General features: G+C 45.8%; 1 protein-coding gene across 2 annotated transcripts; it reads right to left on the bottom strand.

Moving 5' to 3' along the window:
- Nucleotides 1–784: 784 nt before the first annotated feature.
- On the bottom strand, nucleotides 785–8,696 carry LOC148193239 (hypothetical protein At1g04090-like). Of its 2 annotated transcripts, none has more exons than XM_088098503.1 (3): nucleotides 8,250–8,696; nucleotides 6,714–7,839; nucleotides 785–1,497 (listed from the first exon to the last, which is right to left on the bottom strand). In XM_088098503.1, exons 1-3 carry the CDS (start codon nucleotides 8,461–8,463, stop codon nucleotides 1,035–1,037), a joined length of 1,803 nt encoding a protein of 600 aa, XP_087954629.1. In that variant the 5' UTR covers nucleotides 8,464–8,696; the 3' UTR covers nucleotides 785–1,034. The 2 variants fall into 2 exon arrangements, with proteins under 2 accessions (XP_087954629.1, XP_087954630.1); XM_088098504.1 differs by having other exon boundaries at nucleotides 6,714–7,833; nucleotides 8,250–8,472.
- Between the last annotated feature and the right edge of the window lie 4,966 nt (nucleotides 8,697–13,662).

Below are 13,662 nucleotides of genomic sequence, written 5' to 3'. Positions count from 1 at the left end.
GCAATTTTTTATGACTAATTGAAGCCATGTCGAACTTGACTTCTAAATGATAATTATTAGGAAAGTTTTTTTTGCTTTATCAAGAAATAAAGAAAAATAAATAAAAGATTAGAAATTAAGATCATTTTTTGTAGTTTGCTTCATAAAGATGAAAATTGCTTGACTGTGTAGAAAGTTAAAGAGAATATATGTATATAAGAATATATAAAGGTTTCAAATAAAGACATGTAATAAAAACGAGAATATTTTGTCTTTATATCTCTATAAAATAAACCTATACTTTCGTTCTCTAATTAGATGGAACACATTTTTATTGATGCCAAATATTTCCTTCTTTGGTGCGTTAAATGCCTTGAAAATGGAGAAAAGACGGATTTAATGATTTAATCAGTGTTAACAATGAGAGATAAAATTCAGAAATAATGAATTTTTTTTATAATCATTTGTTCAAATCAAATTAAAAATCATTTAGAAATAGTGAATTTTATGTATCACAATTATAGGATAATTGTCGAAGGCCAAAGTTAGATATAATTTAGTAAGCGGGAGGTCTTGAGTTACAAGTAATTTAGTAAGCGGGAGGTCTTGAGTTACAAGTAATTTTCATTGAATCATCCACAGTCATGCCAAACAATTTTTTGGTATTGATAAACATATCACCGGAGGATATCAGACATACAGAAGTTCCTCCCAAAACTATAGCACAAGTATATAACCTCTCTCACTATATATATGAATGTACAACAACATATAGTTTACGTTATAATTTAGTAAGCGGGAGGTCTTGAGTTACAAGTAATTTTCATTGAATCATCCACAGTCATGCCAAACAATTTTTTGGTATTGATAAACATATCACCGGAGGATATCAGACATACAGAAGTTCCTCCCAAAACTATAGCACAAGTATATAACCTCTCTCACTATATATATGAATGTACAACAACATATAGTTACAACATTCTGGCCCAGAAAAAAATAACTTAGCCGATGTGACCAATTGGTTTCATGTATATATTGAGCTTCATATAAGTTCACCATCTTTCATCTCCTATCCAGTTATTTTTCTCCTTTGGCCCTGTAGGACCTTCCTGACCATACAGCTCCACTGGAAGCTTTCTAATCAGATAACCAAATGGATTTCGTAGCCTCCCGGGAAGGGTGTTTATCATCTTATCTACCTCAGTTTTTGAATCATAAACAATTTTAGGACCCCACTGTCTCATAAACTGCAACCACTGAGGCTCTGTGACAGCATCTCCTAGATACTCAGCTGCAACAATCTCGTACTGAACACTGGAATCCACGTACAAATTACTACGAGCAGCATCATTCCTAATACCAACCCCTAATTTTGAAGACCCTTGGATATATGTTCCGGGGTGGGGGTAACTTGCATGTCCATTTTTTGATGCGTAGACAATAGCTTTATTTCCATTAATATACTCCAGTTCATAGGTATCCACCCATTTACCACCACTGTGCTGTGAGAAATATTGATAGGATGATGAGGGTGTATGTTAGGAGAAAGAAGAGTATGTGAGTAGTTAGTTGCATTAGCTGGCCTAACTGTCTGACAGTTAAAAAAGGGGAACACTTATTGTGTATAAATAGTTAAGGGGAATAAGGGGAGAGTGATTGGACAGTTAGTAGTTTCTAAAACAGGATTTGGTTATCCTTGTTGGGGAAGGTTAAGCTTCCTTTGTTCTTCCTATTCTTGCATTCTTTCTTGAAAGTCAATAATATCAGAGGTTATACAGACTTTCTGTACTGTTTCCGAGAGTTGTTGAGTGAGAGATAGGAATTCTTTAACAAGAAACCTATCAATTTGGTCCGACCTGCCGGATTCCAAATTTTGCGAGAAGTGAACGAAGATGGAGAACCATACCGATGCGAGACTGGAGGCAATTGAGATCACGATGGAGGGAATGAAGGCTGAGTCAGCGGCTGTACGACGAGACTTGCAGCAAATTATGAGGGTCTTGGGTACGAGCGTTAATCCACCGGAGGGGAGTTCTGATGACAGTTCGGTGAACGACAACAGACACCGAGTCGTGGGGGAAAATGAGAATGGAGGGAATGGAAACAGAGGCGAGGAACAAAAGCCGTGGCGGAAAAGGATTGAATTGCCGACATTCGATGGAGACGAGCCTTTGAGTTGGCTCAATAGAGCGGAAAGGTTTTTCGACATTCAGAAGGTGATGAGCGATGAAGACAAAGTGGAAATCGCGTATGTGAGTATGGAGGGAAGCGCAGCGTACTGGTTTACGTTCTGGAGACAGAAAGCAAGAAATCGCTCCTGGGACGGTTTAAAGGCCGCGATGATCAACCGGTTCGGTGGGGGATTCAGAGGAACGGTGTTCGAAAGGTTGGCGTCGTTGAGACAGGAGGGCACGGTGGAGGAATTTGTGCGCACCTTTGAGGTATTGACTGGACAGACGAGGGGCATTCCGGAGGAGCAAGTACTCGGATATTTCCTCGCCGGACTGCGGGAGGACATAAAGGGGCAGGTTCGAATCCAGAACCCGCGGGATTTAATGGAGGCAATGAGGGTCGCTCGGGACGTGGAGGATGCGATGGTGAGAGCGCAAGGGGGTTTTGCGAGTGGGTTCAGAATGAACCCTGTAGGGGCGCGATCATCGGGAGGAGTGATACGAACAGACCCGATTCGTAATCCGGCAAACCAAGGAGGCCGAGTGGAGACGGCGGGAAATGCGAGAAGAGATGGGGGTATCGCGAACGCGAATACGAGACCGAATATTGCGGGTGGGAACGATAACCGTGGAAGAATGGTGAGAAACCTACCATATCCGGAGTTTCTCAAGAGAAGCAAGGAGGGTCGTTGCTTCCGGTGCGGTGGCCCATTCGCGCCCGGCCATCGTTGTGATGATAAGAGTTTGAGGGTATTATTGTTAGCGGAAGACGAGGAGGAGGAAGTGGGTGAAGAACCCGAAACCCAAGGAGAGAAGCTCTTGGAGTTATCGGCCTGTTCTGCAGAAGGGCTAACGTCGGCCAGAACGCTAAAATTGACGGGGATGATCGGAGAAAGGAGGGTGGTGGTGCTGATAGACAGCGGCGCCAGTCACAACTACATAGGCCGGAAGCTGACGGAGGAATTAGCATTGAAGGTGACGGACACCCCGGCGTACTGCGTGAGTTTGGGTGATGGCCATCGGAGAATGACGCGGGGCCGGTGTGAGAAGGTGACGGTGAAGCTGGAGGAAGTCGATGTGGAGGAAGATTTTTACGTCTTTGAGCTGGGGGGTGTAGATGTAATTTTGGGAGTTGCATGGCTGGCCAAACTAGGAGAAGTAAGCACCAATTGGGGAAAAATGACTATGGTTTATAAAGTGGGGGACAAGAAGATACGTATAAGGGGCGATCCATCATTATCGAGACAGGTGGTGAATGCTAAGAGCTTGTTTAAATTAGTGGAAGCTGACTCAGGGGCTGTGGTTTGGAATCTGTGCAAAGTGGAGGAGGAAAACTGCAGTGAGTGGGATAGTGATGTGACGGAAGAGCAGAAAAAACAATTACAGGCGGTGCTACAGGCGCACTATTCCGTTTTCCGTGAATTTCAGGGGCTGCCTCCAAACCGAAACAGAGAACACCGCATCCAACTAAAAGAGGGAGTAGACCCCATAAATGTGAGGCCATATCGCTACCCTCACCTCATGAAGGGGGAGATTGAGAAGCAGGTGGAAGATATGTTGAAGGCAGGCATCATTCGTCCGAGCACGAGCCCATTCTCTAGTCCGGTCATCTTGGTGAAGAAGAAGGATGGGAGTTGGAGATTCTGTGTAGATTACCGGGCCCTAAATAAAGCAACTGTCCCCGATAAGTTTCCTATCCCCGTGATAGAAGAATTGCTAGATGAGCTGACCGGTGCACGTTACTTTTCGAAAATTGATTTAAAATCTGGATATCACCAGATTAGAATGGAGGAAGGGGATGTGCCCAAGACTGCTTTCCGCACTCACCTCGGCCATTTCGAGTTCCTTGTTATGCCATTTGGGCTCACCAATGCCCCTGCTACTTTCCAGAGTACGATGAATGAGCTATTGCGGAAGTATCTTAGGAAATGGGTGTTAGTTTTTTTTGATGATATCCTTGTTTACAGTTCCACATGGGAAGACCACTTGCTGCATTTAGACGGAGTGCTACGGGTGCTAGAGGAGAATGGATGGGTGGCCAACCAAAAGAAATGTGAGTTTGGAAGAAGGAGGATCCAATATTTAGGCCATCAAATCTCAGAACAGGGGGTGGAGATGGATGGTGATAAGACGAAAGCCGTGGTGGAATGGGGAGAGCCGAGGAGCTTGAAGGCATTAAGGGGTTTCTTGGGGTTAACGGGTTACTATAGAAGATTCGTGGCGGGATATGGAAAATTGGCCAGACCGTTGACGGAGCTATTGAAGAAGGGTAAGTTTGACTGGTCCGAGCAAGCAAAACAAGCGATGGATACGTTGAAGGCTGCGATAACCTCAGCTCCCGTGTTAGCTTTGCCAAACTTCGAACAAGAGTTTCACATCGAGTGTGATGCCTCTGGAGGTGGGGTGGGAGCTGTGTTGACCCAGAATAAGAGACCGATAGCTTTTTTTAGCAAGGCTTTGTCTACGGCTTCTCTAAGTAAGTCAATTTATGAGAAAGAATTAATGGCTCTCGTTTTAGCCATTCAGCACTGGAGACCTTACTTGGTGGGGAGGAAATTTACCGTGCACACTGACCAGCGCAGTTTGAAATACTTGATGGAACAGAGAATTACCACTCAAAGTCAGCAAAACTGGTTGGCAAAATTAATGGGATATGACTTTGAGATCGTATATAAAAAGGGAAGTACCAATAAGGCTGCTGATGCCCTCTCGAGGAGAGATGAAGGAGAGAGGGAAGAAAGAGAATTACAGCTCATTTCCAGACCCTTTTGGCAGGATTTTAACGACATCCTGCGAGAGGTAGAGGAGGACGTGACATTGCAGAAAGTGATTGCTGATCTGAAACAGGATTCAAACTCTCATGGAGCTTACACTTTAGAAAATGAAAGATTGCATTACAAAGGCCGGATGGTGATATCGTCCAGTTCAGTTTGGATACCAAAGTTACTTGATGAATTCCATGTAACCAAAACTGGGGGGCACTCGGGAGTCTATCGTACATATAGGAGGATAGCCCAATCTTTGTATTGGGTGGGGATGAAGAAGACAATCACTGAATTTGTGGCGAGTTGTGCAGTATGCCAGCAGCATAAGTACTTGGCAGCAAATCCTCAAGGGCTACTGCAACCCCTACCCATTCCGCAAGCTGTTTGGGAGGAAATCAGCTTGGACTTCATAGTAAGATTACCTAAATCCCAGGGGTATGATGCCATTATGGTAGTGGTGGACAGGTTGAGTAAATACGCGCATTTTATAGCATTGAAACACCCATATTCTGCTAAAACCGTAGCTGATGTGTTCACCAAAGAGATCATCAGGCTACATGGGATTCCGGTTTCTATGGTGAGTGATAGAGATCCCTTATTTCTGAGTATTTTCTGGAAGGAATTATTCAAGATGCAGGGAACACAGCTCAAAATGAGCACGGCGTATCATCCAGAGACGGATGGGCAAACTGAGGTGGTTAACCGCATTGTTGAAGGATATTTACGGTGCTTTTGCTCTGAACAACCAAAGAGCTGGTATGCTATGCTTCCTTGGGCTGAGTTTTGGTATAACACGAGCTATCAAGGAGCTGCAAGATGCACGCCGTTTGAAGTTGTATATGGGAGAGCACCTCCCTCATTTAGCCGGTTCATTCCGGGGGAAACACCAGTGGAGGCAGTGGCGCAGGATTTGATGACAAGAGATGAAGCCCTCAAACAGCTAAAGTATCACTTGAATCGGGCTCAGGAATTAATGAAGCAGCAAGCAGATAAGAAGAGGAGGGAGATAGATATAAAAGTAGGAGATTGGGTGTACTTGAAGATTAGACCACACCGTCAATCTTCAATGCCAACTAGACTACACCCAAAACTCTCGGCACGTTATTTTGGGCCCTACAAGGTGTTACAGCAGGTGGGGAGTGTAGCTTTTCGATTGGAGTTACCTGAATCTGCCAGGATTCATTCAGTGTTTCATGTGGCGCAGTTAAAGAAAGCGGTGGGGGACCATGGGATTGAAAAGATGTTGCCAGAGGAGTTGCAAGCTGACGGTCCTGCTTTTTGGCCAGCAAGAATTTTGGAGCGTAGGCAAATTCAAAAAGAAGATGAAGTATGTCACCAAGTTCTGGTAGAATGGCAGACAGGGGGAAAAGAAGGAGCAACTTGGGAAGATCAAACCACAATCCAGGAACAGTTTCCATAATTTAACCTTGAGGACAAGGTTATGGATGGAGGGGGGGGTAATGATAGGATGATGAGGGTGTATGTTAGGAGAAAGAAGAGTATGTGAGTAGTTAGTTGCATTAGCTGGCCTAACTGTCTGACAGTTAAAAAAGGGGAACACTTATTGTGTATAAATAGTTAAGGGGAATAAGGGGAGAGTGATTGGACAGTTAGTAGTTTCTAAAACAGGATTTGGTTATCCTTGTTGGGGAAGGTTAAGCTTCCTTTGTTCTTCCTATTCTTGCATTCTTTCTTGAAAGTCAATAATATCAGAGGTTATACAGACTTTCTGTACTGTTTCCGAGAGTTGTTGAGTGAGAGATAGGAATTCTTTAACAAGAAACCTATCAAATATATACTCCACAACTCTCCAGAGAAGTTGCATATACGAAGTGTAAAATGCTCCCAGTCACAAACATGCTCTCCAACCCTGCTGAAAGCCCTACTTGTCATTCCAATTTTCAGAGTGGAGGGTCCATTGAAAGGGCAAAACACCCACATAGCAATATCAGTAAAAGCTCCACCAAGAGCAGGCTTCACATGAATATAAAGCTTGGCACTATTCAAGTCACCATGTTTGACAAATTCCCTTCTATCATCACTCGGCAAATCTATCCAAAACTCCCCATCATTTGTTCCCCCACCTGATAAATTTGAGCCAGCTGCATCAATGGCCTCTCCTGTACACACGCCCTTTCTGTACAACGAGGCTCCGTTATTGAAAAACCAATCAACAGAAGAAGGCAAGTAAACTTCCTCAGGATGAAAGAAAACAGTAGGACCATAGTGCTGTATAAGTGCGTGTATTTGGTGGAGGCGTGGCATTGCAGGTAGCATAGGATTCAAGTTCTTTAAGCACACAATAGGTAGCTCTTCTCCCTTGTTCCAACAACTTGTGCAGAAAAAAGTCCCCACTGAAACTCCTTTTCCCAGCATGCCACGCTCACAAGGTCTTAGACTCCACACCTGAAATGGAAACTCAGGATTCACAGAAGTAGCATCAAGCAACAGCCTGTAAGGTTGACACCTACTAGTAAGGTCAGCACGAACACAAATCATTTCATCCAAATTGGGTTTGTCAGGCCTGTTAGTAACCAAGTAGCCAAGGGCACAGTAACCTTCAGGAGGCTGAGGCATCCAAAAGTATGCAGAACCTATTGTCAATTCCCTTCTTCCTGCATTGGAACACCATACCAACATATAATCAAGGGGATTCTTCAAAGCTGGGAACTTGTCACGGTTGCTTCTTTCAGATGAGCCAGTTTCCACTTCCCTAACAACAAGCACAAAACCCCATAACGGCTTGTCGCTTGGCTGACAATAATGACCAAGGATATGGAACCCATCTGGTATTCCCACAGGCTTATAGAATGCAACAGACTTTCCCATGTTGCTGTTCCAAACAAACTCAAACGTAGTGACCTTGCGCACTTCTATTTCACCAAGGTTTACAATCCCAGAAGCAAAATCTTGTCCTGTGACTAGATACACAAAATCACAGCACGGATTAATCACTGATCGAGAGACACAAGTAACTAAAACATGACAAATCTTATCTTTGTATAGTTTTTATTTACATACATATATTATACAGTGCCTTCTTTTATGTATTATTCTCTAATTAGAATAGAAGTTTATCACATAGTCCATGAAAAAGTTCATAGTACAACACTGAAATCACTTTACAAACTTCATCCAAGTTTTGACTCCAAAATATATCATAGGCACTCAATTTCATAATATATATATATATATATATATATATATATATATATATATATATATATATATATATATAAAAATGGTATAACTAAAAACATATGAATGAAAATATATGAAATAACAAGTTTAGAGTTAAAAATTAATGAAGGGTGCGTTGGGGAATAATAACCTTGAGGCCATTGGGGAAGCGGAGAGGAAAGTGAAAAGGCTTGGGGGAGAGTGATGAGAGTGTTGTTCATTCGTCTCCGAAAGCAGTTGAATTTGAAGAGAAACATTTGAAGGAGATGCAACAGTTGCTGAAACAGATACACCAAATAGAACAAAAACCTCAACAATCGCTGCTTTGTATTCATGTTCAGATTAGATCCCGCAGAATCCATCATTATCAATTGCTTAAAAAGTCAGGGTTTTGATCAGTCATTTTCCTTGAAGAGGCAGATCAATTTGTGGGACACCCTCTCTGCCACTCTCTCTCTCTCTCTTCCACAGAATATGCAGAGAAAGAAGAACATGTTCCCAGTCACTCATACCATCTTGCGTGTTATTTCTTTCTTAATCATTGATTCTTCTCTTCGCCATCTTTCATTCTCCAACCTTTTTCCTGTTTTCTTTTGTCCCAAATTCCAGTATACGTGTCTTTCCTTCCGTTGAATTATACAACATTTTATTTAACTAACTAAATTCTTATTTGAATTATTTGAATTTTCGTGAGTTTAATCGAGTTATAATTGAAAAATTGAGTTTTAGAAAGTCAAATTTTGAAATGAGTTTTCGTAATTTTAATCGAGATATATTTTGAAATTTAGTTTATGGACAGTCAAGTTTTGATTTAATTTTTTAGACAACTGAATTTTGATTTGGTTTTTTGTGATTTTAGATTAAGTGAGAACTCGACAAACTGTTCGAAAACCAAATTTCAGAATATATGTTGACTAAAATCATAAAAGCTCATTTCAAAATTTGAATTCTGAAATACAATTCAATTAAATTAACGAAAATTTAAGCTGAAAATCAAATTTTGACATGTTTAAAAATCATACTACTCGATAAATATTAATTGTGTGTTACTTTGGAAAATAAAAAAACAAAATATGTTATGTCGGCAAAAAAATTCAAACTAACTATTAAAGATAATGTTTCGGATGTGTAGGGCTGTGCGGTTCCAAATCTTCCAAGTCCTTCCGTGGTCTTGTCTCCGTGGCGGATCTTCTCCTGGCGCTCTGGCTCTCCTCTTGATCCGGAGGGGTGGAGACCTACAAAAGATTCTCCGATGCCAAAGTCAGTTTCAGAGCAGTGGCTATTTTCAGTAGTAGCAATAAATGTGCATTCAATGTAAACTATCTACCACTCACCGTGGACCTGTATTTATAGTTTTCGCTATGGGCTTGGGATTAGTGAAAAGTTAATCACGGCCCAAAACGGCCCAATAGCTTCTAATTTCTACTTACCTTTAAACCAGGCTGCTTTTCCTTAAGTCATGTTGATTAGTGTTTTGGCGGGCGTGGACGTCCGCCCATGTGAAATGGGCGTCTGCCTCGCGCGCCCGGAGATCCGCCCATGCGAGATCCGCCCATGTGGGATCTTTGGTCCGGGGTCCGGTTTTGCTGGCCGTGTCCGCGGAGATCCGTCCATGTGATATGGGCGTCCGCCTCGTCCGCATGGAGATCCGCCCAATTAGCTTGTGCGTCCGCTCACACGGATCCTTCCATACGGCGTCCGGCCCTTGCAGATACACAAGCCCCCCAAGTCCTAGTGCCCGTAGTGAGCGTAGGACTTTGGGTCACTTAACAGGCAAGATTTGATGCAGTGGCTGTCGTGTCGGGTCGCTCTGTGATGGTAGAATTCCTTGTGAGTTCTTCAAAGTTTTTCTTATAAAGAGGTTCGACCCGGTTGGTAGGTGTTCCTCCCTGCTACAAGAGGGTTAGGAGAGTTTATACCGGGTCTAGGTTCAATCTTTGGCCGGCTCTTCAACGCATGAGCCTCCGGCTTGCCTTATACGATTGCGTACAGGCATTGTCGTAAGTCACCGTGGCCTCCGGAGTGGACTCCGGTACATCTGGGTAGGCGATCATTGGGCAACCGGACGGTCCTTCCGTATGGCGCCCGGTATTTCGGGCGTCTTTCGCACGGCGCCTGGCACTTCGGCGCCCTTCGTACGGCGCCTGACACTTCGGCGCCCTTCGGCGGTTTCGGTATTTCGGGCGTCCCTTGTACGGCGCCCGACACTCTCTGGTACACAAGCCCCCCAAGTCCTAGTACACGTAGTGGACGTAGGATTTTGGATACGGCGCGTGGGGGTCGGGAACCCGTAATTGGGCTTTATCCAGTGGGCTTTTTGAATTTGAATTTCGAGCGGGAAAACACGTGGCGCGTCCTCATTGAATAGGGCTGAAGCGTCGCCAAATCTGGAGCGTTGGTTGTACCAAATCTAGACGGCCAAGATACATTCAACGGTTACTAATTTTTCCCTATAAATAGCGGAATAGGTGGTGTCATTTTCGCTTATCCTCATCATTCACGCGCTCAAGATTCTTTTTTCTATCAGGTAATAAATGGCGTCTGTGTCCATCGAGTCAGGTTCTGGATCGTCGGGCGGAGTCCGGGAGGGGTCGGCGCGGGGCGACAGCAGCGATTCTCTCAGCTCAGTGTCTTCTCACTTTTTGGAGGAGGCGATTGGGTCTTCTGGGGCGGATCCCGATTCACCGGCGGCGGCGGATGACCGGATTTTTCATGGTTTGCCGTTATTCCTGCTCAAGGGCGGTATTTCCGTGGTCGGGTCCCCCTTTGAACCGGAAGGTCAAGGGGTGGCTGTGTCGGACTTGGCTCCCCCTGTTCCTAGCCGGTATGCTTCCTCTTATGCCTTTCGCAAGGATTTAGTGTGGCAGGTTCGTCGCATCCATATTGTCCGGGATGTGGAGGACTCTAAGTTAATTAAAGCCGGGGTAACTTTGCTAAATGAGAGGGTTTTCCACGATGGGCGGTCTAGTCCGTACGATTTCTTTTTCATGTATGTGGCTTTCTTCACCCACCTTTTTGTCCGGGTTCCCTTTACTAATTTTCAAACGGCTATTCTTCGGGAGGTCAACGTGGCTCCAACGCAGCTGCACCCCAACTCGTGGGCGGCCGTGCAGGCTTTTCTTGCTATGTGTTTAGCAGTAGGTGTCACCCCAACCATCCCGGTTTTCTTTCATTACTTCGTAGTCCGCCCATCCCGTTCTGGCGGCTGGGTGTCTTTTAGATCGGTACGGGGCAGGACCCTTTTTCGCCCCTTCTCTGATTCGTTCAAGAATTTTAAACAACATTACTTTAAAATAATCATTAACAAAGTCGGCGTCCGCGAGTTTTCTGACGGTGAAGGGAATCCGCTGTTTCCACTTTATTGGACAAGAGATCCCCGACACATAAGGGCGACTTCCACAGGAGCCTTGACGGCAGCCGACCTAGAAGCTGTGCGCACCATTAACGCCCTCCCCCGCCGGATATCCGCCCGCCACTTGGTCGAAGGCCTTAGTCTCGAAGATTGTGGACCAAAGGCGTTCGGTATGGTCTTGTCCCGTTGGGTGTATTTGTTTTTCGCTTACTGACGTTAAATTTTCTGAATTTTCCTGTCTCTTGCAGAATTAATGACGAATCCCGGTCCCCGCAAATCCAACTTTTTCGCACTGAGGAAGAAGTCTGGGGCTAGCTCGTCGACCGCCCGGCCGACTGTTGTTCCAGATGCGCCCCGTCCTCCTCCTTCGGGGGTCCGCCAGGCGACCACCCGCGCTGCTCCTAAGGTAGGAGTCACCCCTGCTGCCGGAACCGGGGGTCACAGTATGCAGGCACCGCCTTCCAATCCTCCGCCGGAATTGGAGGCCGCCCAAGTGGAACCTTTGTCTGAGGCGGCCACTGTTTCAGCCGATCTCTCGAAGCGCAAAAGAGCAGATCCTACTGCGGAGGGGCGACGAGACAAAGAGGGGTCGTCGTCTCGCTCGGCCTCGAAGAAGGCCCGGAAGGGCAAAGACAAGGAGAAGGATCGGGGGAAAGCCCCATTCGTTCCTCTTCCTGGCGGCATTTTTAGCCCGGCCTTTAGCATGAGCGACCGCACTAAATTTCACATGAGCTCCTCCCAACGGGCGCTCATTGAACCACTTTCCGAATTGGAGCTTACTAACGCCATGCTGGAGATGTCAACCCGGACATCCGCCTTGGCTTGGTATTTGAAGGAGTGGGCCGACCGCCCCGGAGTGGCAGAGGTACGGGCCGAGCTTGACCGGGAGAAGAAAAACGCGGCCTCCCTTCAGCTGACTTTGGAGGAGATGGTACTGAATCAAGACGAATATGATAAGAGGATCGAGCAGCTTGAGGCCGAGCTAGAAGAAGCTAAGAGGGAGTCCGCTGAAGGGTTGGAAGCCGCCCGGATTGAGCAGGAGCGTTTGGCGGAAGAGAGCCGCCAGAAAGTTGAGCTGCTGGAGGCGGAGGTAACCCGCTCGAAGGAGGCCGAGTCGTGCCACGCCAAGGCCAATGAGGAGCTCACTCTTGAAGTGGCTAAGGCCAAGGAACAGATTGCTGAGTTGGAGTCCACCATCCTTTTTGAACATGAGGAGGGATTCAACAAAGCCCTTCGCCAAGTGACTCTCTTGGCGGGCGTCCAGGATCCCTTTGCTTTGGGCGTGGATATAGAAAAGGACGTCTTCAACGGTGTCCTTGTGGACTTGAATGCCGTCGAAGAGAACGAGCCGCCCGTGGAGATCGCTGGGGGCGGGAAGAATTAGAATTTCTCTTTTTTAATATTGTTTTTTGGAGGTGTATCTTTCGACCGTCCATCCAACGTCTCGAGTGTTCCAGAGGTTGGCTGGGCGGTCTTTTTTGTAGATCGCAGCGCCTTTAAGCGCAAATGATTAATACACAGCTCTTTAATTTTGCACATCTTTATCTGCCTTTATTTTTATCCGGTTTAGTTGCATAGCGTCGCCCAACCAAGCTGAGAATTGTTCTCGTTGGAACAATCGCCAACTTGGATTTTGGTAGTGCGGACAGTCCTTTCTCGATGTCGCCCAACCAGGCCGAGAGTTGTTCTCGTTGGAACACTCACTGGCGTGGAGTTTGGTAGGGCGGACAATCCTTTCGCGATGTCGCCCAACCAGGCCGAGAGTTGTTCTCGTTGGAACACTCACCGGCTTGGAGTTTGGTAGGGCAGACAATCCTTTCGCGATGTCGCCCAACCAGGCCGAGAGTTGTTCTCGTTGGAACACTCACCGGCTTGGAGTTTGGTAGGGCGGACAATCCTTTCGCGATGTCGCCCAACCAGGCCGAGAGTTGTTCTCGTTGGAACACTCACCGGCTTGGAGTTTGGTAGGGCGGACAATCCTTTCGCGGGGTCGCCCAACCAGGCCGAGAGTTGTTCTCGTTGGAACACTCGCCGGCTTGGAGTTTGGTAGGACGGACGTCTTTTCACTTCGTCGCCCAACCAAGCTGAGAGTCGTTCTCTTTGGAACGCTCGTTCGCTAGCTTGGAGTTTGGTAGGACGGACGTCATTTCACTTCGTCGCCCAACCAAGCTGAGAGTCGTTCTCTTTGGAACACCCGTTCGCTAGCTTGGAG

Source organism: Vigna umbellata, chromosome 9 (genome assembly GCF_029865625.1).
Source record: "Vigna umbellata cultivar VRB3 chromosome 9, Vumbellata_1.0, whole genome shotgun sequence".
Lineage (NCBI taxonomy): Eukaryota > Viridiplantae > Streptophyta > Magnoliopsida > Fabales > Fabaceae > Vigna > Vigna umbellata.
Note: the sequence above shows the minus strand (reverse complement) of the source record. Positions and strands in the feature narration are given on the sequence as shown.